This window comes from Mauremys reevesii, linkage group 9 (assembly GCF_016161935.1).
Source record: "Mauremys reevesii isolate NIE-2019 linkage group 9, ASM1616193v1, whole genome shotgun sequence".
In the NCBI taxonomy this organism is placed as follows: Eukaryota; Metazoa; Chordata; order Testudines; family Geoemydidae; genus Mauremys; species Mauremys reevesii.
Window position 1 is genome coordinate 53,150,564 of NC_052631.1, and position 24,801 is coordinate 53,175,364.

Here is a 24,801-nt window from a genome sequence, read left to right on the forward strand (position 1 = left end):
TTATTGCTAATATCCCATAGGAAACTATAATTTTGATAGATGTCCTGTTCATAGAGAAACTTCCATGCAGAAGGCAAGAGAAGTAGTCTGAGTGGTCTCACTTTTAATAGTTGATGAAAAATTAAAAAAAAAAACCCACCACAAAATACACTTCATTTTCATGAAAATGTCAATGTGCATATTTTTCAGTATGTTCCAAGCGGTAGCATTTTGTTTTAACTTGATTTTTTTTCCCCAAAACAAAAAAGTTATAATTTCTCATTCTAGTTATTGCACTCACGGAACAATCTGAGCTCCTTCTGTTGGCAAAAATACTGTCTGGCAATTCATTCTCCAGAATGCCAGGGAAAGCAGTGCTTGGGGGACTGTGTGCACTGTGCTGTGCTGAAGGGACTCCATGCAGCATCTAAAAGCAAGGTAAAGCCCCCCTCAGGCAGCCCACTGTCTCTGGACTATGATGGGGCTGGGTAGACTGGCAGCTGCTCCCCCAGAAATGCTAATCCCAGCAGCAGGGAGCTGATTCCCTGGAGAGCAGAATACATAACACAGTAGGGATGCAGACAGAAGAAAGGGAAACCCTTTCTGACAAGCTCTGTGAAGACTAAGCCAAGATTGCTATGACAACATTATTGTGGGCCTTGGTTGAAGCATGTCCTGCTTTATTTTGGCCTCTGGCAGAGGAATGCCTTTTCCCTTGGACCACAGCTTTCAGCTGGAGAAGGCCACGAGGTTTGACAGAGATCTTTGATTTCATACAAGTGGGTTCTTACAGTGTTTCAGCTCCACCCAGGCATACACAGCCCATTTGGTGAACTGTTACCTCTCTGGCTGGCCTTTAGCCACTGGGAATTGCAGTATCTGAAATGACTAGTTTGGCATGTTCACTTACACGAGTTCCATCGAATCACTGTGGCATCAGAATCCAATGTGGCCAGAGCTGGGACTGCCAGTAGCCTACCTTGAATGTGATTCCAAGGAGCAGTCCTACAGCCTGCCCTCATTCCCAGCAAGTATTCCTGCTCAGGGTCCAGCAGCCAGCCCCATGCCTCTACAGACCAGGCCAACACATAAGGTACGTCTTCACTACCCACCGTATCGGCGGGTAGCAATCGATTTCTCGGGGATCGATATATCACGTCTCATCTAGACGCGATATATCGATCCCCGAAAGCGCTCCTGTCGACTCCGTAACTCCACCAACCCGAACGGCGGTAGCGGAGTCGACATGGAGAGCCTCGGACATCGATCCCACGCCGTGAGGACGGTAGGTAATTCGATATAAGATACTTCGACTTCAGCTACGTTATTCACGTAGCTGAAGTTGCGTATCTTATATCGATTTTCCCCCGTAGTGTAGACCTGCCCATAGATACAGGCTGCTCCCAGAAGCCTATGCTTGCTCCCAAAGTCTGACCATAGTAAAGCCCCTGCAAATGGCTAAACCAGGGGCAGGCAACCTATGGCATGCGTGCTGAAGGCGGCAAGCGAGCTGATTTTCCATGGCATTCACACTGCCCGGGTCCTGGCCACTGGTCTGGGGGGCTCTGCATTTTAATTTAATTTTAAATGAAGCTTCTTAAAACATTTTAAAAACCTTATTTACTTTACATACAACAATAGTTTAGTTATATATTATAGACTTCTAGAAAGAGACCTTCTGAAAACATTAAAATGTATTACCGGCACGCGAAAACCTTAGAGTGAATAAATGAAGACTTGGCACAGCACTTCTGAAAGGTTGCTGACCTCTGGGCTAGACGGAGACACGGCTCTGGCTCCTCTTACCAAAACTCTGCTTGTCACAAGAAAGTCCCTAGACCTTCACCCAGCAGGTAAAGTGGTGGGAAGAAGGAAGCTGGAATCAGGGGCGGCTCTAGGAATTCCGCCGCCCCATGCACGCGCTGGCGGTCGCCGGTCCCGCGGCTCCGGGGGACCGCTTGCAGACATGCCTGCGGAGGGTCCGCTGGTCCTGCGGCTCCTGTGGACCTCCCGCAGACGTGCCTGCAGCAGTTCCACCGGAGCTGCAGGACCAGCGGACCCTCCGCAGGCATGCCTGCGGGAGGTCCACCGGAGCTGCCTGCCACCCTCCCGGCAAAATGCCGCCCCAAGCGCGCGCTTGGCACGCTGGGGTCTGAAGCCGGCCCTGGCTGGAATTGGGGCAGGAGAATCCCAAACTACTCATGTAACAGATGCTCAGAGAGCAACAGCAGTAAAAATAGTTTCTTTGTACAGATTTCCCATCACCTATCACAACAGTCTCCAGGACTCATTTTCTCCCCCGGGGCTATAGGATACTGTTATTACCCTCAATACAAGCAGCCAATTTGTTTTAGTCTTTCTCTCTCTCTGTACACCCTCACCCCTTGGATTAACTAGACACATGACCTAGATGCAATATCACATATGGATAAGGAACAATCTACTGTACATCTGATGCCCTGTCACATATCTGCTGAGACCAGCATTAAAAGTCTTGCCAAGATGGCAGCCTTTCCCTTACATGTGGTACGACTAGAAATCAAGGCACAACTCACTACAAGTTGGTTTCCACATATTTTTTTAAATGAAACAGAAGGCAAACGTTTGGTGTTATTAAAAGGATGAGTTCAAAGACAAAAAAAAATTTCCAGCTTAATTATAAAACTGCTAGGACCAAGTAATTATTCCGAGGGATGTTCAACATTCATAAATGAATGCACGGAAACCCTGCAGCCCCAGATAAAAGTACCATAAAGCCTGGACTCACTTTGCCATCTGCCTCCAGGATAAACAACCCTATTCCTCCTCCTCCTCACAAAACGACAGGTACACTTTACAGTTTTATAGCGCACATTATTGATGTCAACTCTCCCCACCAATTCAAATGGACTATTATCCTTCAGTCTGAAAGGGGACTGGGAGAGTTTCTGTAACCCTGTGCCATGCAGAGAAGTAATTACTCTGAGCTAAGAATTTACATTGTCAGCTGTGATTTGCTAATGTCAGAGGTCTCATCCTTTTTGATATTGGAAAATTATTCTACACACATACAAGTGAAGAACTTTGATAACTGCCTCTCAGCTCCTCCATCTATCAATTATAGCTAATTTCTTCAATAATGGTCCAAATGTAATAGCGTATTTAGGTGCATGGGATGGTGATGGAATAGTATTTTCATGCACTATAATAAAATGCAAGCGAATGGCATATTGGCTTCATATCTCAGAGTGTGGCTGTGTAACCCAGCCTGATGCAACTGGGGTAATCGCTCCTTTTATGGCACGGTCTGTCTGTTAAGTTTCTTTCCTCTCTAGTCATCTATGCACAGGCTCTATACAAATGAGAACCTTTAGTGTTGCTCATCTGCAACCATCATCTACTTCAGGATTTACCAGATTTTGCTAATCACAGAGCAAACTCCTGGCCCCTATTGGAGTCAATCGAAGTTTTGCCACTGACTAGATAATGGCCAAGATTCCACCACCCTAATGTGTATATTATTCAGCTCATGGAAGCCTTGAGATCCTTTGCTATTGTTGCCCCTTTGGCCCAAGTGGTTAGCCTATGTACAGGGCCTTGCTGAGTTGTTTTCATTGACCTGCCTCTGTTCCAACTGAAGTCAGAGCCAGAGGAGAGTCAGACCATCACTATGCATGCTGGAAAATCCTGCCACCACAGTGTGATTTCAGGCCCTATATGTTATATGGGAAAAGGAGTGTCCATAATAAATATCACATTGCAAAAGGGCACTAGGTCCCATTGTATGACACAACAGTCTCTGGAATGGCTCTAGAACCATCATTTACATTTATCAAGGACAGCTGGTGAGATCCACAAATCTTCCACATTTTTAAATTCCCCAGGCAACGTAGGAGAGCTTTCAAACATACAGTGACTCATAATTTTGAGAGGGGAGGGAATGAGGCAAAAGCTTCCAACAACAGAATATAACGCCTTTGTTTTGACAGGCATTACTTACCACCTTCACTGGATGGTCTGGATCGATGGAGCTGATTATTGCTTATGGCAAATCTTCATGCGGTCTGTGATTTCAGGTCTTCTCAGTGTGTGAAACTGATGAAAAGTTGTGGAAAACTAATAAGGACAGAGAGAAACAGGGAGTGGCAAATGTGGGGATGGAGACGCCAATACTGCACAGTGTACATTTAAAATCAAGCTGCATTTATGAGTCAAGCTAATGCAGCAGGGTGCTGAGTAGTGCAGATCAATGCCCACCTGGACCACGCTCAGGGAACCCACAGCCTTGCCAAGGAGGGGCAGATGAGCATGAGGGAGATGGAATGGGAGGGTGGAGTCTGAGCAGCAAGAAAAGGAAGCACAACAAAGGAGCAGGAGGAAAGACAATGGCTGGGACCTACGGAGTTAGGTGTGCAACTCCCATTGACTTTCAATGGCAACTGGGAACCTAACTCCCCTAGGGATCTTTGAATCTCTCACCTAATATAGAACAGGGGCATAAAACCCTTTCTGATTTGTCAGCTGACAAATTATTACAATAACTTTGGCTCAGTGGTCTATTCATTGTGAGGACTCTTACTGGAGCTATGTGGCAGCATTAGCTCACCACCTTGCCACGTGACTGGGTTAGCCAATCCGATCCACTTTATAAATGAGGCTAGTACATAAAGCAAAAGAGCTGGTGAGGGTGGATTAGGAATTCATTATCAACAAAAAAAGCATGAGGCTTGGTCTCCAATCTGTTCCCTTAGATGTGACAGAACACACTCTGAAAACAGTTAAGGACAAGTGCCTTAAGATGTACTCCTCCTGTCAGAATGAAACAACTTCCCAGAAGCTATCTGGCACACTGACCTGACTCCTAAAGCCACTCTTACAATTCCCACCAGCGGCTCAGTGCTCTGTAATACAGCTGTTGTATAAATATAGTGGCTCTCATTCACGTGTGTTTATCCCTTACACTTCACTTCACCTTCTGTTCCAACTGCGCCTCTTTTATATCCATCACCATAGTGAGAATTCTGCCACCTTTCTTTGTTTTCTGCTTGAGTATTTTGCTGCCTCAGTATCTGTGAAAGCAATATAAAAGCAAGATGGAAGCGGATGGAAATGAACAGCACAGCACGCAAGCAGCCGGGTGTAGGAGTTGCATGAAGCTCCAGGAAATATTTACCAACAGTACACTAGGAGAGGACAGCTTCATTTGGAAAGTGTTTCCTCCCCCACTTAGGCTTGCTGTATACCTTGTTTGTTTTTAAAGAGCGTAACAACTCTGGGAAGCAGATGGTCAGATTAATTCCCTGGAGATGGGATACAAATGAAAACTCACTGGCTGAAAACAATTTACTTTGTGCCTTGGGGGGTGGGGGTGGGGGGAAGAGGAGTAGAAATGAGAACAGGGAGAAAGGATTTTTCCGCTTTTGCTTTTATTTATCCTTTTTACAGATAAAAAATAATTTTCAATAAATAGTTTATACTGGAATTTACTCCGGGAAGACATCACAATCTCCATGGCAGTGAACACACACACACTCTCCTGGAACAGAGACCTCTAGCCTCCTGGGCCAGTGTTTCAGATGGAGATGTACTTTCACCAGCACAATCACTCCCGCCAGGCAAAGTGTTTTGCTCCAGAGACGAGCATGATTTCCTTGTTTTCCACACTGCTAATTCAGCTTGGGGAATGAGGGGACATCTCTCCTGCAAGCTCTGAGTTATATTAGGCTCATGAGTACCTTCCCCCTCAGTTTGATGTGGTTTAGTTAAACCAGTCTTCAAATCCAGAGACCTTGAAGAGCTGTTACTTCTGGCGTGTGAACTGTTTCACTGTCCTTTCGCTCTCCCTTTTCAGTTCCTCAATGTGAGCATCTAAGCGTTCCAGGATATGCTGAGATCTCACTTCCTCCTCCTCCAAAAACCTTGCTGCTATTGAGCCAATTGGAGCTGTAGGCAGGGGGCACTAAAGGAAAACAGAGATGTTAACGGGGCTCATGGACACACAAATAAACTGCAGCAGGAGGCTTCAACAGATGCAATATTCTGGCATTCGACTGCGGGGGGGAAAACTGTGCATTTAATTCAAGTGAAACTGTACTGAATCACAAGCAGTTTCAACATGTTCAGGGAACCTAGAATCTAAGTTATGTCATTATGGAACTTATTGAGGTGGCAGATTAGGAACCTTAAAAGGTCAGCTGGAAACAGTGACGTTCTAAAAGTGAGGTTCCAAGTGGCTAAGTTAACAAATGACTTAGGAGCAGAAGCCTCACTGGAAGAACCATAGCCGGGACATCTGCTCCTAAGTCCCTTGCCGCTCAGCAAGGGGCTAGATTTTGAATGAGCAAGGGACAAGGCCCTCAGGATGCCACAAAAAGCCAGAAGTAATATAAAATCAACAATGCAGAGATTGGGCATGCTTCCAGCCTGTCGGTCACAGTAAAAGAGTGCCAGCCTGAAGGTCAGCAAAAACAGGATTCCAGTCATACTTTCAAAAAGTACAGCACTACATGAATTGTGTTGACATTCCCTCCTCTGGGCCAAGTCAGGCACCGGGGTCTCATGCTTAGACAACTCACGGATACAACAATTCAGTCCTAGTTGCTAGTTGTAGGGCACACAGGGAGAGATACTGACTCTCCAGGTAGCTTCAGCCAGTCTCCAACAGCAGAGAAAAATCCCATAACACTACCGTGGCACATGTAACTGCTCTCCATAACAAGGACTTCACACGTCCAGGGCTGAGTGGGAGCTACTATTGCATGGAAAATGACTTCCACAGTTACCTACCCAACCACCACACTTCTAGGGGGAATCTTGGCCCTGGGGAAGTTGGTGGTAAAATTCCTGTTGACTTCAATGGGGCGAGGATTTCATACTCAGTGTTGAACTTTCTACACAGCTTTAGGGTAACTCAAAACTATGAAAGAGGTTGTATAAAACCACTGTCTAATGCAAGTTTAAATCATTACAATGGTTTTATTACCTGAGTTTAGCCACCTTTTCCTGTGTATGTTACTCACGCACCTGCTGCCGCCTGTCTCTCCCCACTGCGGGAATGAGTTTCTGAGCAGACTATGAAGTCCCTGCTTTCTTTTTTGTACTGCCTCCTTGAACATTACAGGTTTCTGAGGCATGAGTCCCATGCAGCTGGGAGGAATGCACTGAGCTCCCATCACACTCCTCTTCAGCCAGTTCTTATTGATAAATTGCCATGTATTCTTTCAAATAAAAACAGAAGCTGGTTCTGCCACTCATTTGCCTCCCCCAGACATGTCCCCCTTTCATGGGGCGAGCTTTGGAAGCTAAGTTTTAAACTACATTAAAAATGAGAGAAGACTTTCAGAGAAGGGAATGTGGGGGGAGGGGAGATAAAATATGAGATCAGGAAGGAGCTGCTGTCCATCAGGGAAAGCCTGCCTTCAATTTCTTGGCAAGAGAAGGCAATTGGTGATTTCCACATCCAGAGAGAGCCTCTTGGATTTCACCCAAGACGGAAAATCCTGGCCTTTCACAGATATGCAGCGGCTAGTCTCATCCAGTTTACTACCACTTCTCCAATCACCTCTTTTTTTTGGTGACAAATGCTGCCTGCTGGCAAGCTCCCTTTCTCTGCTAATGCTGTAGGGGAGTGATCTACCAGTGGCAGCCCTTGAAGAGCCATAAAATAGTGACAAAGTACAGTGTATGGTGTGGGGAGAACCAAAAAACTCCAAGTGTCCTCCAATCAGTACTAGGAAAAATATATGTGAACTAATTTCCTACCTCAGAAATTTAATTTCATCCTCCCCATCCACTATATTTTCAGCATAGCAGTTTTCCCTCCCCTACAAAATATTAAATGCCTGAGCCAAGTTTCACCAGATACTGATACAGAATATTTAATAACTGAAGCGGGTTGCTTACGTCAGTTGGTATCAAGGAGCAGTTCACTACAAGCTGAACCAACTTGGAGTTTAGAATTTGTATTTCAGCAGAAAGTCTTGCCCCAAAGTGTTCTGGGAAATAATCTTATTCCAAACCGTCATCCTAGTTCTTAGAGTATTCAGCATCTCTGTACTATTTGCTTTCCTGGCTCTGGGTTACAATGTACCTATACGTACACACACAGTATGGTGGTGTTTAAAAGGTGGGCTCTGAAACCTGCTTATATTTGTCATATAAGAGAATGGAGAATCCTGACTATATCCCTTCTCTCTGAACAGTGACCAACAGCTCCTATATTACTACTTACCAAGGGCACAACTTCTCTCTGTTGACTGGAGACTGACTCCCTGGATGCATCATCAGTGAAATCTTGTTTTCCATCCAGCGCAGGGGGCAAAGGGTCTGCTCCCAGCAGTGAGTCAGAGGACAGGGATTCCTTAGAGCTGCTCCTGCTGATGTGGGGGCTCAGTCCACCTGCTGCACCAGACACAGCGCCCATCCCAGGTGACACATGCTGGGCTTTCAGAGTCTGGATCTCCCCTTTGTAGTGCTGAATGGTCTTTTCAAGCCTGGCCTGCAGTTTCCTTCTTTCTTCCTCGTGTTTGTGCTGCAGCTCCTGGGTTCTTCTGGAGAGCAGGACAGAAAGCACAAATCTAAAGTCAGGACAGTTTGGCTCTGTTTTACAAATCTTATGCAAGGGCCTATTCTTGGAAAAGTTCAGAGAGGTTAGTCTTCACTTTCCTGATAGGCTTGGCAATTCAAACTGGCTGCTATCACTTGTTTTCACAAGACCCCAGAAGTACATCCAGTCTCCAGTGAATTCACAACACCATTTATTCTATTGTTCTGGTCATTTTAAGTATTACAGTCTGTGGAACATCCTATTACAACCACAGCTTCCTGTGCCACAGCTAATTCTTCTACAACAACCAGTACAAATTAACTGAGGAGAATGCATGCATGCTTCACATATGTGCTCATTTTGCCAATTTTGCTACACAAAAGCAGCTAAGCATAGCAGCAACGAAGAAGAGCACCAGTAAGGGCATGTCTACACAGCCTGCAGCAGTGAGTTGTCCAGCCCGACTTGACAGACTTAGGGTATGGCTACACTTGAGAGTTGCAGCGCTGGTGGAGGCTTTCCAGCGCTGCAATTAGTAACTGTCCACACCTGCAGGGCACAGCCAGCGCTGCAACTCCCTGGCTGCAGCGCTGGCCGTACACCTGGGTCTGCTTGGGGAATAAGCATTGCAGCGCTGGTTCTGCAGCGCTGGTCGTAAAGTGTGGCCACACACCAACGCTGTTATTGGCCTCCAGGGTATTAGGAGATATCCCAGAATGCTTTTAACTAAATTATTCCCTTTGTTTTGTTATGCAGCCTCTCTTTGTTTTGTTGTGAACGGGGCTTCGGGCTTCGGGAGCTGCTTATCTAAAAAAACAAACACAGCTCCTGTTTGCTGTGATCAATCTGTGAACAATCAAATGAGATATCCCCCTCCCTGCGTGATTCACAGGGGTTGAGTGTTTGCTTTTTGCTTGACCAGCAGCGAGAAAGGGAGTCGGCAGCTGCTTATCTGGTCTGCAGGCTTTTGCAGTTAAAGAGTAAGGGGTCGGAAAAAGTTTCTGATTTTGCAAGTCAGGGAGCCGATACACAGTGTTGGCTCCAAAAATCCACTCTCTCTCTCTCTCTCCCCCCGGCTCCCTGTCACACTACACTCCACCCCACCCCCCTCTTTTGAAAAGCACGTTGCTGCCACTTGAACGCTGGGATAGCTGCCCATAATGCGTCACTCCCAACAGTGCTGCAAATGCTGCAAATGTGGCCACACTGCAGCGCTGGTAGCTGTGAGTGTGGCCACACACCAGCGCTGTCCCTGCACAGCTGGACAACCAGCGCTGTAACTCCTAGCGCTGCAACTCTCAAGTGTAGCCATACCCTTAGGTTAGCAGGCCTCACACTAGTGGTCTAAAAGTAGCTGTGTAGACTGTACTTTGTAGATCCAGCTTGGGCTCTGAAGTCCAGCCCCCCTCCCTAGACTTCAGAGCCCGAGGTGCACAGTCAAAGCGCTGTCTGAACAGCTACTTTTAGACTGCTAGTGCAAGCCCCACTAACCAAACTCTGTCAGCCCAGGCTGGGAGCCCCACTGTCAAATCCAAAATGCTATGTAGACGTAGCCTAAGAGGCCAGCCAGCACTGCAGAACGAAGATAACAGGGACTAACAGCTATTGCTCCATTTAAAGCACAACGGCAAATTCCAGAATGGCCTTCTGTAAGAGTTTTGGGGTAGATATTCTGTACAGAATGTGTCATCAGGCACCTATTCGTTTGCCTTCTACTTTTCTTTGTAATAAATAATAATAATAATAATAATAATAAAACCTCTGTCCCCATGTCATGCTCTTACCTGCTTTCTGTATCCTTGATCTCAGTCACTTTGCTTTGCATTTGCTGCATGATGCTCTCACACTTGTCCCGGCAGATCTGAGTGGAGAACTCTAACTTAGCTTTAGTCTCTGCCAGATCCTTCTGTAGTTGCTGATTCTCAGCCTCTAATTTATTTAGTGCTGTGGTGTAGCTTTCTTGGATGTCTGCTACAGGGACATCTTTTGCCTAACAAAAGGGAGAGATGTTGAAGTCAATCCAAACTTCTATTTTTCAGGATTTTGACAGAGATAATCTAGATCCAGAGCACAGATGGACCACGTTCTTCCTAGAACGTATTCTAGGAGTCCCATTTTAAGGAGTGAAATTTCCAGGCTTTTTACTAGCCTCCCCTCCAGAGGGTAAATCAATTGCTGCTGCTCTCTTATTGAGTCTGCAACCAGACAGAATGAGCTAATCAAATAAGCAGAGATGTGAATTTCCTTCATTCATCTCAGCTGGGTGTAAACTCTGAAGCCGAGTCACTTAACTGCTAAATGACTCCTCAGGTATACCCAAAACACGTGTGTTTGCACTGGTGTGGCTAGATGTACTAAGCACCTTCTATTTATTTGAATGGGCTTTACACAGGGAACGACTTCTTTCCTGCTGCAGCAAAGTGGTAAAGTAATGACCTGGGACTGACAAATCTAGAATTCTGCCTCCAAGAACCCTTTATAGACAAAAGAAACTCCCCCCCACCCACCCCCAGCCATTGCCAGGTCTGTGGCCATGAGCAGAAATGTATCTAGATCTGAAATGCCACTTCCAATCTTTTCTCTGAATTTCACACATTACTTACATTGTTAAGCCTTTCAAAAGCAGGAATGGGTTGTTTGTACACAACTATAGTGATTCAGTTTTTGGCATCTAGTTCTCTCCCTGCCCCCTTTTCTAACTGGGGAAAGGAAATTTCTATTTCCCAACTGTTTTTCCCTCTATAGACTTTCCCCCTCTTTCTTTTTGTCCATTCACAGACAAACCCAAAGCTGTACCTTGGAAAAAGTTCAGAGCCCACTAGTTAGTCTTCAACTTGCTGACAGGCTTGGCAATTCAAACTGGCTAAGATCACGGTCTATTCCATTCTGTTCAGGTTCTTACCATGTCCTTATGGCCACAGTATCTCAGCACTATCATTAAGCAATGAGACGAACATCTGCCACGTAGTGCTTTGTTCTCTTTCTCATCCTCTACCCAGGGAGGAGAACTGTGTATGCAGCATGCAATTGTGTTTTGGTGGGGTTGTCAGGGGTTGGTTGTTGTTTTTTTTTTTTTTTTGAAGAGGTCTGTGCGACTCTCTGTTTACATTAAAGAAAGCAGGTTGGACATGTGTGCCTAGCACTTCAATGGGAAGATGGTGAGGTTTCATAGAATCATAGAATCTCAGGGTTGGAAGGGACCTCAGGAGGTCATCTAGTCCAACCCCCTGCTCTTAGGTTTGGGATGGTCCTTAGTTCCTGGGAGTCTCCTGACAGATTAGTACACAACTGTTTCTCTTGAGCAAACTGTGGACTCCCGACAGCTTAGTATATTTTAGAGCTGGTTGAAAAACATGATAAAAAACTGAACATTTGTATTCTCCCCTCATATTTTCCCCTGAAAAAAAGTTTGGATAAAATATTCCCAACCAGCTCTAATAGGTTTTCTGTTGCCTGAATCCAGCTCTCTCTCCCCCTACGACATGTTGATTTTGGTTATGTAAAATACTGCCTACAAAGCAGACATCATTAATTCCATCCTACACCCACTAAAATAAAATGCCACCGAAATATCTTCCTTCGGAATGTTGCTGCTACTTCATTTTAGTGTCACTGATTTTAATTTCCTGTGCATTGCACAGGTGGGGAGTAACCCAGGCTGAAAGGATGTTTTGCTCTGAGAAATCTCTGCAATAGTAACCAGTATATTCCAGCCTTTATGCTAAGCCCCATCTTTCTCTCCCTCCCTATTATTCAGAACTACCGCCCAAAGCGGCATCTAGTGGTAGCAGCAAGTCCAATAGATTTTCTGTAGATTTACATGATGTTCTTCAACACCACATCTCTGCCAGTGCCTACTGACTAAAGAGAGGGGGGAAAGTCTATCAAATTCCCTCTCACCAGGAAGTAAAATGTATTTTCAGTGCAGTAACTGCAAGAGCCAGAGTACTTATAGCTCTCAAACTTGTGGAGGAGGCATCCGGGATTTATACTCAGACTCTTGAATCAGCTCAAAGCTAGAAGACAAGCTGATAAAAACATGGTATTTACTACAACGTGATGACAGGAGGCAGCAGGAGCCAGTGGCTAGGGCACTGAACCAGTGATTGGGAGTCCTGGGTTCTATCCCCAGCTCTGCCACAGTCTGGTGGGTGGCCTTAAGCAAGTCACCTCCCCCTTTCTGTGCCTCAGTTTCTCCACCTGTGAAATAGGGATAATGATGATATCAACCTCCTCTCTCAAGTCCTTTGAAATCTACTGATGAAAAGCACTATATAAGAGCAAGCTATCATCATAATCTCTGGGTCTCACTTTCCTCAACTGTACAACAGGAGGGAATGATGCTTATCCAACTTTATCAAGCACTTGACAGGTTAGGTGTGGAAGGCGTTATATATAAGTGCTAATACTATTGCTACCACACAGCCCACCACCACGATGCTAGGTCTTCTAATTGCTATTCCACATTCCATACCCCCAACACACTAGACTCCACCTTCTGCAACATCTCAGAGAGGTGACGGTTCTCCAGCCTCAGGGTTTCCAACTGAACCAGAATCACCTGAGAAGACAGGATGAACACAAATAACTAATCAAAGACCTACATGCTATCTTTTCTCACTTTTAGCTCAAATGCTAATGTAGCTTACGAAGCAAGTTCTGTGTTGTAGTCCCCACTAAGTTTGCAATGACACCTCTACAACTTATTTACTTGTACGCAGTCCAAGCCAGCCTATTTTCACATTGGTTTATAGGATTTTATTGCTGAAGTCTAATTAATGTAAGACATCTCAAATTGAATTAACAGAATCATAGAAATGAAGGACTGGAAGGAACCTTGAAAAGTCATCACCTCCAGCCCCCTGCACTGAGGCAGGACCAATTAAACCTTGACCACCTTGACCAGGTGTTTGTCCAGCCTGTTCTTACAAATCTCCAATAATGAGGATGCTACAGCTTCCTTTGGACGCCTATTCCAGAGTTTAATTAATAGTTAGAAAGTTATTCCTAATATCTAACCTAAATCTCCCTGGCTGCAGATTAAGCCTATTACTTCTCATCCTACCTTCAGAGGACATGGAGAACAATCAATCACCATCCTCTTTATAAAAGCCCTTAACATATTAAGGCTGTTACCAAGTCCCCCTCAGTCTTCTTTTCTCAAGAATAAACATGCCCAGTTTTGTTGACTTTTCCTTATAGTCCAGATTTTCTAAACCTTTTTAATCACATTTGGAGAGAGTTCAAAGGAGAGCAACAATTTGTCCACGTTTCCTAAAGTTTGGCGCCCTGTTTTGAACACACTACTCCAGCTGAGGCTTCACCAATACAAGCAGAGTTGGACAATTACCTGCCATGTCTTACATTATGACACTCCTGTTAATACACCCCAGAATGACATTAGCCTTTTTTGCAACTGCATCACACTGTTGACTCATTCAGTTTGTGATCCCCTAATCCCCTGATCCTTTCAGCAGTATTACCACCTAGCCAGTTATTCCCCTTATAGTAATTTCATCTGGACCACAATTCCCTGGTTTGCTTATGAAAATATCATGTGGAACTGTGTCAAAAGCCTTACGAAAATCAAGAGATATCACTTCTACTGCTTCCTCCCTATCCACCAGGCTCGTAACCCAGTCAAAAAAGGAAATTAGGTTGGTTTGGCATGATTTGTTCTTGACAAATCTATGCTGACTATTCCTTATAACCCTGTTATCCTCCAGATGCTTGCAAACTGATTGCTTAATACTTTGTCCCAGCATCTTGCAAGGTATCAAAGTTCCCTGGGTCCTCTTTATTCCCCCTTTTAAAGCTAGGTACTATGTTTGCCCTTCTCCAGTCCTCTGGGACCTCACCTGCCCTTCAGGAGTTCTCAAAAGATAATTTCTAACTGTTCTGAGATTCTTCAGCTAGCTCCTTAAATGACCCTAGAATGAATTTAATCAGGCCCTGCCAACTCGAATACATCTGTGTAGCGAGACGGTGGGACACCCCACAGCCCCGCAGAGGGACGAGCCTTCCCTAGGACCAACGTGGGCAGAGCCAGTGGATCCTGCGCCCGCCCCCCAGAGGGCACGGTGCAGGACAGGAAGTAGAAAAGCCCAACTGCAGAGCTCACTTGAAGGCCAGCTGCCGGAGAGGCCAGATGCCTATGGCCTAGCTCCGGGTTGGGCTGCAGCCGACATGAGGACTGGCCAGGCCAGCCAAGCCCATCCCTGGCCAGCTACCCCGGGAGCAGCCAAGCCTACCCCTTGTAAGCTACCCTGAGGAGCCACCGAGCCTACCCCTCGCCAGTTACCCAGAGGAACCGATGGTGCTGGAAACCTCCGAGGACGCTGCCTTAACACAGGTACCTTACAAAGGGGAGTCCAGAAGTAGCCCGGGGACAGTCGACCCTGGTCTGGCCACAGCTCTGCCCGAACCAATGTCAGTGTGTTGCGGTCAGGATCCCCACTGACACAGCAGCAAGTTTTCTGCCGCTGTTAGGGCCCCGGGCTGGGACGCAGAGGAGTGGGTGGGCCTGCATCCCCCCCTGCCACCCCACTAACGGGTTGCCGTCTCCCCCTCACCCCAGACGCTCAGAAGCCTGAGCTCCAGACTATGTGTTTGCTGCCCCGCCCTGACCCAGGGCCTGGGCCCATAGCGAACTATTGCAAGGTGGTGGGATGATACCCCACAGCCCCACGGAGGGATGAGCCTCGGCCAAGCACTTCTACAACCTGTTCTCTCCCTATTTTGGCTTGTGTTCCTTCCTTCCCCCTTGTTAACATTCATTGTGCTGAGTATCTGAAGCAAAATAGTCATTAAACACCTCAACTTTCTTGATGTAGCTTCTTATCTCTCCTTCCCCTCTAAGTAAAGGACCTAGTTTCCTTCATCTTTGTTTTGCTCCTAACATATTTGAAGAACCTCTTTTTATTGCCTATTATGTCCCTTACAAGGTGCAACTCATTCTGTGCTTTAGCCTGATCTTGTACCTCCTTGCTTGTGATATTCTTTTGCACCTCTCCTTAGTAACTCATCCACGTTTCCACTTCTTGTGGGATTCTCTGTTGATTTTCAGGTCGTTACAGAGCTCCCGATGGAGCCATATTGGCCTCTTACTATTCTTCCTTCGCACTGAGATAATTTGCATGGAAACCAAAATACGGATGATTACCGAGAGGGGCTCCAGTTTGGATAGGATCATGAAGCTTTCCTTTGGTAATCCTCATCTGCTCATCATCTCCAGATCTACCTCAATGACTTTCCAGAGACAGCAGCACCATTCTGCCCTTGTTTTAAGAATCTCTAAACTGAGCTGTAAGCTGCTGCTGCTACTTTGGTACCACATGGAACAATAAGTTGATTCACCTTGATCAAGTACAGATTGTCGAGAGTTCCTCTTTGTTCAAGGAAAGCTTTTCTACCCCTTTCCCTCCACACAACTCACAGCCTAGGATAATGCCAGAGCTCCATAGGCAGCTACAACAGGATCCTCCTCACCCAAACCATGCTCAGAAATTATTTTCCATACCCCTTTCAGCAGGAAAGACAAGTAATGGCTACAGGTTTGGTCAGGAAAGCGAGAGGCTACGGGGGACACAACAGGGTTAGAGAGCTTCCCTGGGAGGCTCTCCAGTCCCTTGCTCTGATCATGCCAGTCTCTGGATCCCAAGGCTGAAAACACAAGAGGGAAGGAAAGCATTAGCTTAGCTAAAATGCAGGCGCCAGTGCTGCAACCCCCAGGCCTCAAGGGCCGTGGAGACAGAGAAAGAGCCTTCAGTCATTTTTACCCTGTGCTCCACAGCTTTCCTCTCTAGCCTTTCAATCTCCATTCTCATTCGTTGCTCCATGTCAGAAGTGGACCCGCTGGCCGAGGCGATAGCAATGTCACGCTGGTGCAGTGCCTGAGTCAGCTGGGAGATCTCCTTTTTCATCCCTTCTAGCTCACTGTTATGAGTTTGTTCAGCCTGAGACAGCTGCTCCTTCAGCTGGAGAGAGACATGCATGAACCACCCATGAATTTTTAAAGGACAATCAGTGAGAAAGCAGATGTGCTGACACATGGGTTATGTGTAATTTTAGCATTGGCTAGTGCAGAGCTGTATGTAAGCTTTCTTGGACTCTTCTGTTAACATACAGTACTTCAATCCTGACTTATAACAAACTATCTCATCCCTTTAGTGGTCTTCTGCTTCCCCAGCTATCCGCTGGGGCAAGAAGTGAGTTGTGACTAAGAGCAGAGCAGAAGCCCGTCAAAAGGGCTGAACACCCACATCCCTCATTGATAGCACCTGTGAACACTTAAACCCTCTGAAAATCAGCCCGCAGATCTCAACCTATCTGTAAAGCGCCATATCTGTAGTAGGGATGTAAATATCCATTAAAGTTAATTTTAATCATTTAAATGGTTATGTCGTGTAGTCGGCCCCAGGGCTGGGGGTTAATGGTTAGGGTCAGTTAACCGGTAAGACTAATGCTTACCAGTTAACTGTTTAGTATAGACCTATAGCTCATCTATAGACCTATTTCTACAGGACCACAGAGTCTGTCTGTCTAGATACTACATAGCACTCATCACGGTAGTACCTCAGGGCCTCCCAAGTATTTAAAAAATAGAAATAATAGGACCACCACTTTCTCTTTCCTCTTCCCCAGCCTGTGGAGCTGTTTGTGTGTGTAAGTAAATAGGCATGTCTAGGGTGAGGTGTCTGTGTATGTGAAGAGCTTAGTGATGGAAAGCTACATTGAAGAAATGAGGTTTCCAGTATGTTCTAAAAGGGGTGGGGTGACGATTCCTTATCTCTTGGTGGGAACAAGGTCTGTAGGCTAGCTCCTGCTCCTGGGAAAGTTCTGTTTGTCACACTGACAAGCCTAACCACAGTGGCGTACTGTTTCACCATTCCAGCAGGATGTTGCTGTTAAGGTCATAGCTGCGGTGGCGGGGGGGAGATAGAGAGGTGTGTGTGTCTCTCTCTCTCTCTCAGGTTATTAGGACCAATCCCATGGAGGGGAAACGTGAATATGGGCTGTGTATTCCATGGGGAGCCAGTGCAAAGGGCAGAGCACTAGGGCGATGTCTTCACTGCAGACGGCTGCTGTTTTCTGTTGCAGCATATGGCTGCATGCCTACATAGCTAGACTGATACAAACTCACTCATTACACTTAAGACCCTAAAACATGTTCAGATCCAGAAGTGAAATGGGAAGCACATTATACCACTGGGCCAGGTAGAAATCACCTCCTCGTCTCAATTCCTTCTACTTTTGCAAATCTGCTGTCATGACCAGGGTCAGAATCGCTCTAAACACACACCCTCTCAGGAAGGAATCTACAACCCCATATATATGGACAGGGTATACGTCAGTTAGCCTCGCACTAATGTACAAAAAACAGCCACAGTCCTCTGGGTGTTACTTTCTGGACAGAACTATATCACATTTTCCTACCTACAGTATAATGGAAAAAGCGGTTACCTCGCTCTCGTAACTATTGTTCTTCGAGATGTGTTGCTCATGTCCATTCCAATAGGTGTGTGCGCACCATGTGCACGATCGTCAGAAGGTTTTTCCCCTAGTGGTACCTGTTGGGTCGGCTGTGGAGACCCCTGGAGTGGCACCTTCATGGCGGTCTATATAGATTCCCGCCAACCCGCTGCCTGTTCAGTTCCTTCTTGCTGGAATACTCTGACAGAGGGGAGGCAGGTGGGATTTGGAATGGACATGAGCAACACATCTCCAAGAACAACAGTTACAAGAGGTAGGTAACCATTTTTTATTCTTCGCGTGATTGCTCATGTGCATTCCAATAGGTGACTTCCAAGCAGTCTCCCTGGAGGAGGGGTTGGAGTTCACCTGGACGCTGAATGCAGGACTGCCCTGCCAAAGGCTGCATTGTCCCTCGCCTGTTGGGTAATGGCATAGTGTGACATGAAGGTGTGGATGGAAGACCACATTGCTGTCTTGCATATGTCATGGCTAGGGACCTGCACAAGAAATGCTGCGGATGAAGCCTGTGCTCTTGTGGAGTGCGCTGTCAGCGGAGGGGCTAGAATCTTAGCCAGGTTGTCGCACATCCTGATACATGTTGTGATCCACAATGAAATGCGCTGGGATGAGATGAGAAGCCCCTTCATTCTCTCTGCGACTGCAATAAAGAACTGTGGTGACTTACGAAATAGCTCTGTGCGCTCAATGTAGAATGCTAGGGCACACCTGACATCCAGGGAATGGAGCATTCACTCTCTGTTACTGGCATGTGGCTTAGGGAAAAACAGAGGTAAAAATGTCCTGGCCCACATGAAACTGGGAGACTACCTTTGGTAGAAACGCGGGGTGAGGACATAACAGCACCTTATCTTTATAAAAGATGGTATAGGGAGGCTCGGAAGTCAGCACTCTGAGCTCAGAGACCCTTCTGGCCGAAGTTATGGTCACCAGAAGGGCCATCTTCCAGGAAAGGTAGGACACAGGGCAGGTCACCATGGGCTCGAAAGGGGGCCTCATGAGCACGGACAGGGCCAGGTTGAGGTCCCACTGGGGAACGGGACGTCACGCCTGGGGATAAAGTCTGTCCAAGCCCTTGAGAAACCAGCCCACCATGGGATTGCCAAAGACTGACCTACCAGCTGCCCCTGGGTAGAAGGCCAAAATGGCAGCCAGGTGTACCCTGAGAGATTATATTGCCAACCCCTGCTGCTTGAGATATAGTAGGTAGTCCAAAACAAGGGGAATTGGCGCTTGCTGTGGAGGGCTGCCCCTCTGCAGAGACCAGATGGAAATGCGCTTCCACTATGCCAGGTACGTGACATGAGTGGAGGGTTTCCTACTTCCCAGCAGGATCTCTCTCACTGGGTCCGAACACTGAAGCTCAAGTGGATTCAACCATGGAGTTTCCACGCCATGAGGTGGAGGGACTCCCAGTTGGGGTGTTGCAGATGGCCATGGTCCTGTGTAATGAGGGTCGGGCACACGGGAAGGGCTAGCGGCCTGTCCACTGAGATATTCAACAGCCTAGCGAATCAGTGCTGGTGGGGCCATGCTGGCACTATGGGGATCAAGGAAGCCCCATCCCGGTGAATCTGAGAAGGACTTTAGAGTCACCCACAAGCCCTTAAGACTGTGCAAGCAAGAGTCCGTATTTTGGGCAAACAAGCCTGCACAGTCAAAGAGCAGGTCCTAGATCGTGTTCTGGACCACCTGTGGTATCCTGGACACCTGCAGCCACACGCTGCATTTCATTGTAATGGCGGAGGCCGTAGTCTGAGCCACCAAGTCTGCCACGTCTAACGCAGCCTGGAGGGAGGATCTTGAGACCACCCTGCCCTCTTCGAAAAGCACATTAAACTCCTTGTGTGAGTCAGCCAGGAGCAACTCCTGAAACTTTGCTAATGTGCCCCAGGAACTGAAAGCATAGCAGCTGAGTACTGCTTGCTAGTTGGCCACTCGAAGCTGGAGCCCACCAGTTGAGTAGACCTTTCAGATTCCTTGTCTCATCTGGGGTCCTCCGGAGCCCTGGGGGTGTGGCGAGACACCAACGTTGCTGGGGAGAGTGTGTGAGGGGGCCCACAGTATGCGGATGCCACTGATGCGGCCCTGGAGCCCTGACCCTGATGATAGGCCCAAGGAGTCCAAAAAGGGCCATTGTCTGGGCCCTGCCACTGGGGTAGCAAGGATACTGCCGGTGCCAACGAGTCCACAACTCTGCGGTGCCGGACTGCCAGCAGTACCAGCTGCATCAGGAGCCAGAAGACTCAGCCTGCGACTCAGAAGAGTACTCTGAACCCAACCACGAGGTGAGGCAGAGCCTGATGGTGCCGGGGAGCGGTACTGGGGTGATGGGGAGCAGCGCTGTAACATCGTGGGCTTGCCATGATGATGAACATGGGGCAGTGCCGCCATCACTGCCGTGAGGGGTGCTGGAGATGGTGCCGCATGTGGCACCGTCATAGATGCTGCAGATGGTGCTGTCATCAGTGCCGCTGACAGTGCCTGAACTTGGGCCGGCATCTGCAGCGGTGCCAGAGCTCACATCTGCAGGGCCAGGAACTGCGCCGTCATGGCAATAAGGTCCCATGCTGCCTCACAGGTATCTGGCGTGGAAGGGAGTCAGGGAGTCCACCAGCACCGGACTTGACAGACCTCTGGTTGGGGCTGAAGTCAACAATGTTAGGTCTTGAGAACGGCTGTGGGTGTCCCGCTGTGGGACGCCGCCCTTATGGAATCCCCTCGCAGCTTCTTAACGGGGGAACGATCGCTGTCCGCCTTCTTTTTCTTATGTGGTACTGGGGACTGTAAGTGGTGCCGCCTGCTAGATCTGGCCTTATGAGCCAGGGAGTGGTGCCGATGCTCCTTCCTCAGTGCCGGGGCAACCTGCACCGAGGCCGGGGCGCTGCGCACCAATGATGCCAGTGCCGTTTCCGGTACTGGCTGAGGGCAGAGGGCTGACTCCATCAGAAGGAGCTTTCAACCACAGTCCTGGGTCTAAAGCTTCTGCAAATTGGGCACTTGTCTGTCTGATGACCTTCTCCTAGGCACTTAAGACAAGCAGCATGCGGATCGCCTCTGGGCATAGCTTTTGCACACCTTTCGCATGGCTTAAACTCCTGCGACTGAGGCATGCCCCTTTGCCTGGGGAAAACTAGGGTGGGGGAGAGCCCCTCGAAGTAATCTTAACTAACTATAACCTACTATACAGCTATCAGTTAACTATTTAAAAATAAGAAAAGGGAACCACTAGGTAGCCACTTGCAAATGCAAGAGACTGAGCTTCTCCAACGACTGTCACTGGCAGTAAGAAGGAACTGAGCAGGCAGCGGGTTGGCAGGGACCTATATACATCCCCATGAAGGCGCCACTCCAGGGGTCTCCACAGCCAACCCGATGGGTACGATTAGGAGAAAAACCTTCTGATGATCGTGCATGCACACACCTATTGGAATGCACATGAGCAATCACTCGAAGAACTGCTATTTCAGCGAGGCCCTTCCCTTGCTTATTTCTGTCAACCATCCACTGCCACTTTTAAAAGCACAGACCAAGACCACTCTCTTCCACTCAAGGTTAAAAAAAAAAAAAAGAGAGAGAGAGACATAAGGGTCAGTTGCGTGTGGGTCAGTTCTCTCCCATCCCTTCATTCTGGGCAACCATTTCCTCCACAACACACTCTGTTCTTTCATCCCTTTCTTAGCTTTGCTAATACAGAGCACACTGAGAGGCGTTGTGGGCAGCTGTGCTAGCTAGTCCTAAAGTCTCGCTCTGCCTCCTCCAAGAGTCAGGGGTCTTACCTTCTTAATCTCAGCCTTGGCCTGGCAGTGGTGTTCTTCCATCACCCGCAGCTCTTTGCACTTCTCCATCAGCTCCTTGCTCAGCTGTATACACCTGGCATTTATGGCTCCCAGGCTGGGGGCAAAAACAAAAATCACAATTTAAAAACACCCCATGAGCCATAATGCAGGTGGTCTCAGGAAACCGGCATTCACACATCTATGTTCTCTACCAAAGTCATTTTGACAGACGAAGACTGCTGCAATCTTTTCTGATTAGATACAGGCATTTCTCTTTTCCTTACCCAAGGAAAGTTACCAACTTCCCATGTAAACCTGGGATCATCTCTACAGATCCATCAGTGGAGAAATCCCATTACAGTTTTTACTCAGAATAGGAAAGATGAGACGTAGCTCCCAGCAGCTGTCTGTCTGTTTAGTTTAACAAAGATTTCCCTCTCCATTAGAAAAGAAAATGACATGTCTAAGCAGACTAAAGAAAATATTTTTAAAAACCTAAAAGGTATATTTAAAAAACAAACCAACCCTAATGTCCCACTGTGGTAAGATTTTAGACTCAGACTTCTATGGACACTTAAAATACTAGTGGTTTGGACGATTCTACTGTGGTTAACAGAACTGGTGAATAAGACATTATACATGCCATATTGTCTGTGTGCTACTGGATTTTGAAGTAGTCCTCTACCTGCCCTCAAGACGAGCCACCTCTGACTGTAGGTTCTTTTCATTCTTCTGTGCAAGATCCAACTGCAGGAGTACGTGCTCCAGCTCTGGGAACTCTTGTGACAGCTGTTTCTCATGCAGGTGTTCTTCCAGTGACCTATGCACAAACACAGGACCATCCCAGAAGGCCTTAGTCTCTTGACACACCTCACACCTTTCTGTGTTGATATAAGAACTGTGATATTTTCTATTCTCTGACAACAGAGGGCAGTCCAATAAAAGAAATTACCTCACCCACCTTGTCTCTACTCTAGCTCTACAAAATCCACCAAAATGTAATGCTATAATGTGGCATCAGTGGATATTCTGGATGCCACAAGTGTCTCATCCTGATGACAGGCCCATGTTTGAATTCAGTGAGATTATGACAGGCCGCCACCAAATTAGTAAAAAACCAACAAAACTCGGCAATTTCAATCCCACTGGCAGATGCTCAGTAATCCCTGCTGCAGGGAAAGGCATAGCTGATAGGTCTCCTGTGTATACTTCAGTGTCTCTCTCCACTAGTATCAAGGCAGAAAGGTGCTGATGCCTTTGCCTCAATCATTATCACCTTGCTGAAACCTTGATCCTATGCCCTTAAAGTTAATGGGACCTTTTCACTGACTTCAATGAGCACATTTAGTGGCCAAAGGATGATTTCTCTCTCCACTGCTCACCTGAAATGCATAGAAAGGGAATCAAACACAACACACTGACTCAGGAAACCTACCAAAAGGCGAGGCTGAATCCCTCTCTAGTTACAATACTTCTTTACTGTTCGAATGCCCATTGCTTTTAAAGCAAATACAATTTAACACCTGCGGCGAATGAAATGAAGAACGGGCACCCTTACCTTACAGTGTCTCCCTACCGCATACAACAGCCATGAACTCAGACTCCAAGCATACAGAAAGGGCTCCACAGCCCCAGAGAGTGACTCAACATCACAGATCTACATTATTTAGTGGGGTAATGGTCAACCACATTTAGATGACAAGGATCAGACCTGATAAGGAGCTCCTTGCTGTGCAGGGTTTCAGTTATGCTGGCCAGCTCCTTCTGTAACTGCTCCTGATGCATCTTTGAGCTCTTAATGAAATCCTCCTGTGACTGCAGAGTGACTCTCAGCTCCAACTTCTCCTCCTGTAATACCTACAAGAGAGGAAATGGAAGTGACTGCCACAGGGATGGACAGAATCGGTTTAGTATTGCTGGTCTGGAAATGAATTTTCAGATGCCAAAAGAAACCCTCAGTGTTAGATAGGTAATGGGATCACAATGCCACATGGGTGCAAAGCCGGCCTCAAGGCCAGCTTGGAGCCTGACACAAAGGCACTGATGGAAGGGTGGGGGAATCTCCAGGGTGACTGTACCTCCCAGGTGATAATCTCAGCTCGCGATGGTCAGGGAATGCACTGAACTACCCCCAACACCCTCCATGGACAGCTCTCACTGCTACTTCTCACAAACCTCCAGCATTTTCTTAGAATGCCCCAGCTCTTCTTGCACTCTTTGGTGATCCTCCAGAATCTTCTGACTGGCTCCAGTCAAGTCATCCACTCTCATGTTAAGCCTCTCCACCTCCAACTCATTGGCACAAATGGTATCATTGGCTCGCTCCAGCTTGCTGGCTAAATGCTGGATTTCCGATTGGCTGGCCAGTTGCACAGATTCCAGCACCTGCTTTCGATTGGTGAGCTGAGTCTGCTGACAGAGGATGTTGCTGTGTTAAAGCTAAATTACATATAAAGAGAGGTGAAATAAACAGATTTGAAGCTTCATGAAGGCTCCACATTGCATGTTGCATCAAAAAGTATCAATTTTCTCTGAAAGCAGCGCTGCCCCTCAGGGAACAACAGGAGGCGCTGCCTCAGGACTGTACACAGGTGCAGCCTTTGAGGTGGGGAGAAGAAAGGATTTGACAGGATCCTTATGATTCCAAAAGAGGTTCTGAGGGCATCTAAGGAAAGAATCTCTAAAGCAGACAACCCACACTGCCCAACAGATTGAACGAACAGTAAAGCGACCTAATTTCCCTGTCCATCAACCCAGGGGTTAGATCTAGCCAGAGGACAAAGTAGAAGCAGATTTGGAAAACCATATATGAGCTAGAAAGCCAGGCAAATCTGGTAATCCAACATGGAGACAAGGAGCAACTCCTGATAGATGGAAAAGGAATCAAACAAAAATTAGAAACTGGAGCGATGGCAACAGCTAGTCGTGTTCTGTTTCATGCAGTAATTCTCTAGTACTAGAAGCTAGAACACTCACTTTCTTGAGATTTGAAGGTTTTATTATTTTAAATGTAAATTAGAGAAAGGA

The 24,801-nt window shown here is 47.0% G+C and overlaps 2 protein-coding genes across 17 annotated transcripts in view; one reads left to right on the top strand and one right to left on the bottom strand.

Moving 5' to 3' along the window:
- The window catches only part of KY (kyphoscoliosis peptidase), a 61,441-nt gene extending 44,659 nt beyond the window's left edge, over positions 1–16,782 (top strand). Inside the window, exon 14 of the mRNA XM_039489215.1 lies at positions 16,673–16,782. Coding sequence (XP_039345149.1) covers positions 16,673–16,725 — 53 coding nt within the window. The 3' untranslated portion in view covers positions 16,726–16,782. The remainder of the gene's footprint in view (positions 1–16,672) is intronic.
- CEP63 (centrosomal protein 63) overlaps positions 5,372–24,801 on the bottom strand; it is a 42,161-nt gene continuing 22,731 nt past the window's right edge. For 8 of the 16 annotated variants that reach the window (XM_039489220.1, XM_039489218.1, XM_039489225.1 and 5 more), the window contains exons 7-15: positions 23,950–24,186; positions 23,486–23,631; positions 22,460–22,594; positions 21,775–21,889; positions 16,282–16,479; positions 12,978–13,064; positions 10,288–10,493; positions 8,189–8,507; positions 5,372–5,917 (exon numbers count right to left, since the gene is read on the bottom strand). In XM_039489220.1, coding sequence (XP_039345154.1) covers positions 5,759–5,917; positions 8,189–8,507; positions 10,288–10,493; positions 12,978–13,064; positions 16,282–16,479; positions 21,775–21,889; positions 22,460–22,594; positions 23,486–23,631; positions 23,950–24,186 — 1,602 coding nt within the window. In that variant the 3' untranslated portion in view covers positions 5,372–5,758. The remainder of the gene's footprint in view (positions 5,918–8,188; positions 8,508–10,287; positions 10,494–12,977; positions 13,065–16,281; positions 16,480–21,774; positions 21,890–22,459; positions 22,595–23,485; positions 23,632–23,949; positions 24,187–24,801) is intronic. The other 8 variants (XM_039489224.1, XM_039489230.1, XM_039489221.1 and 5 more) reach the window with 6 other exon arrangements.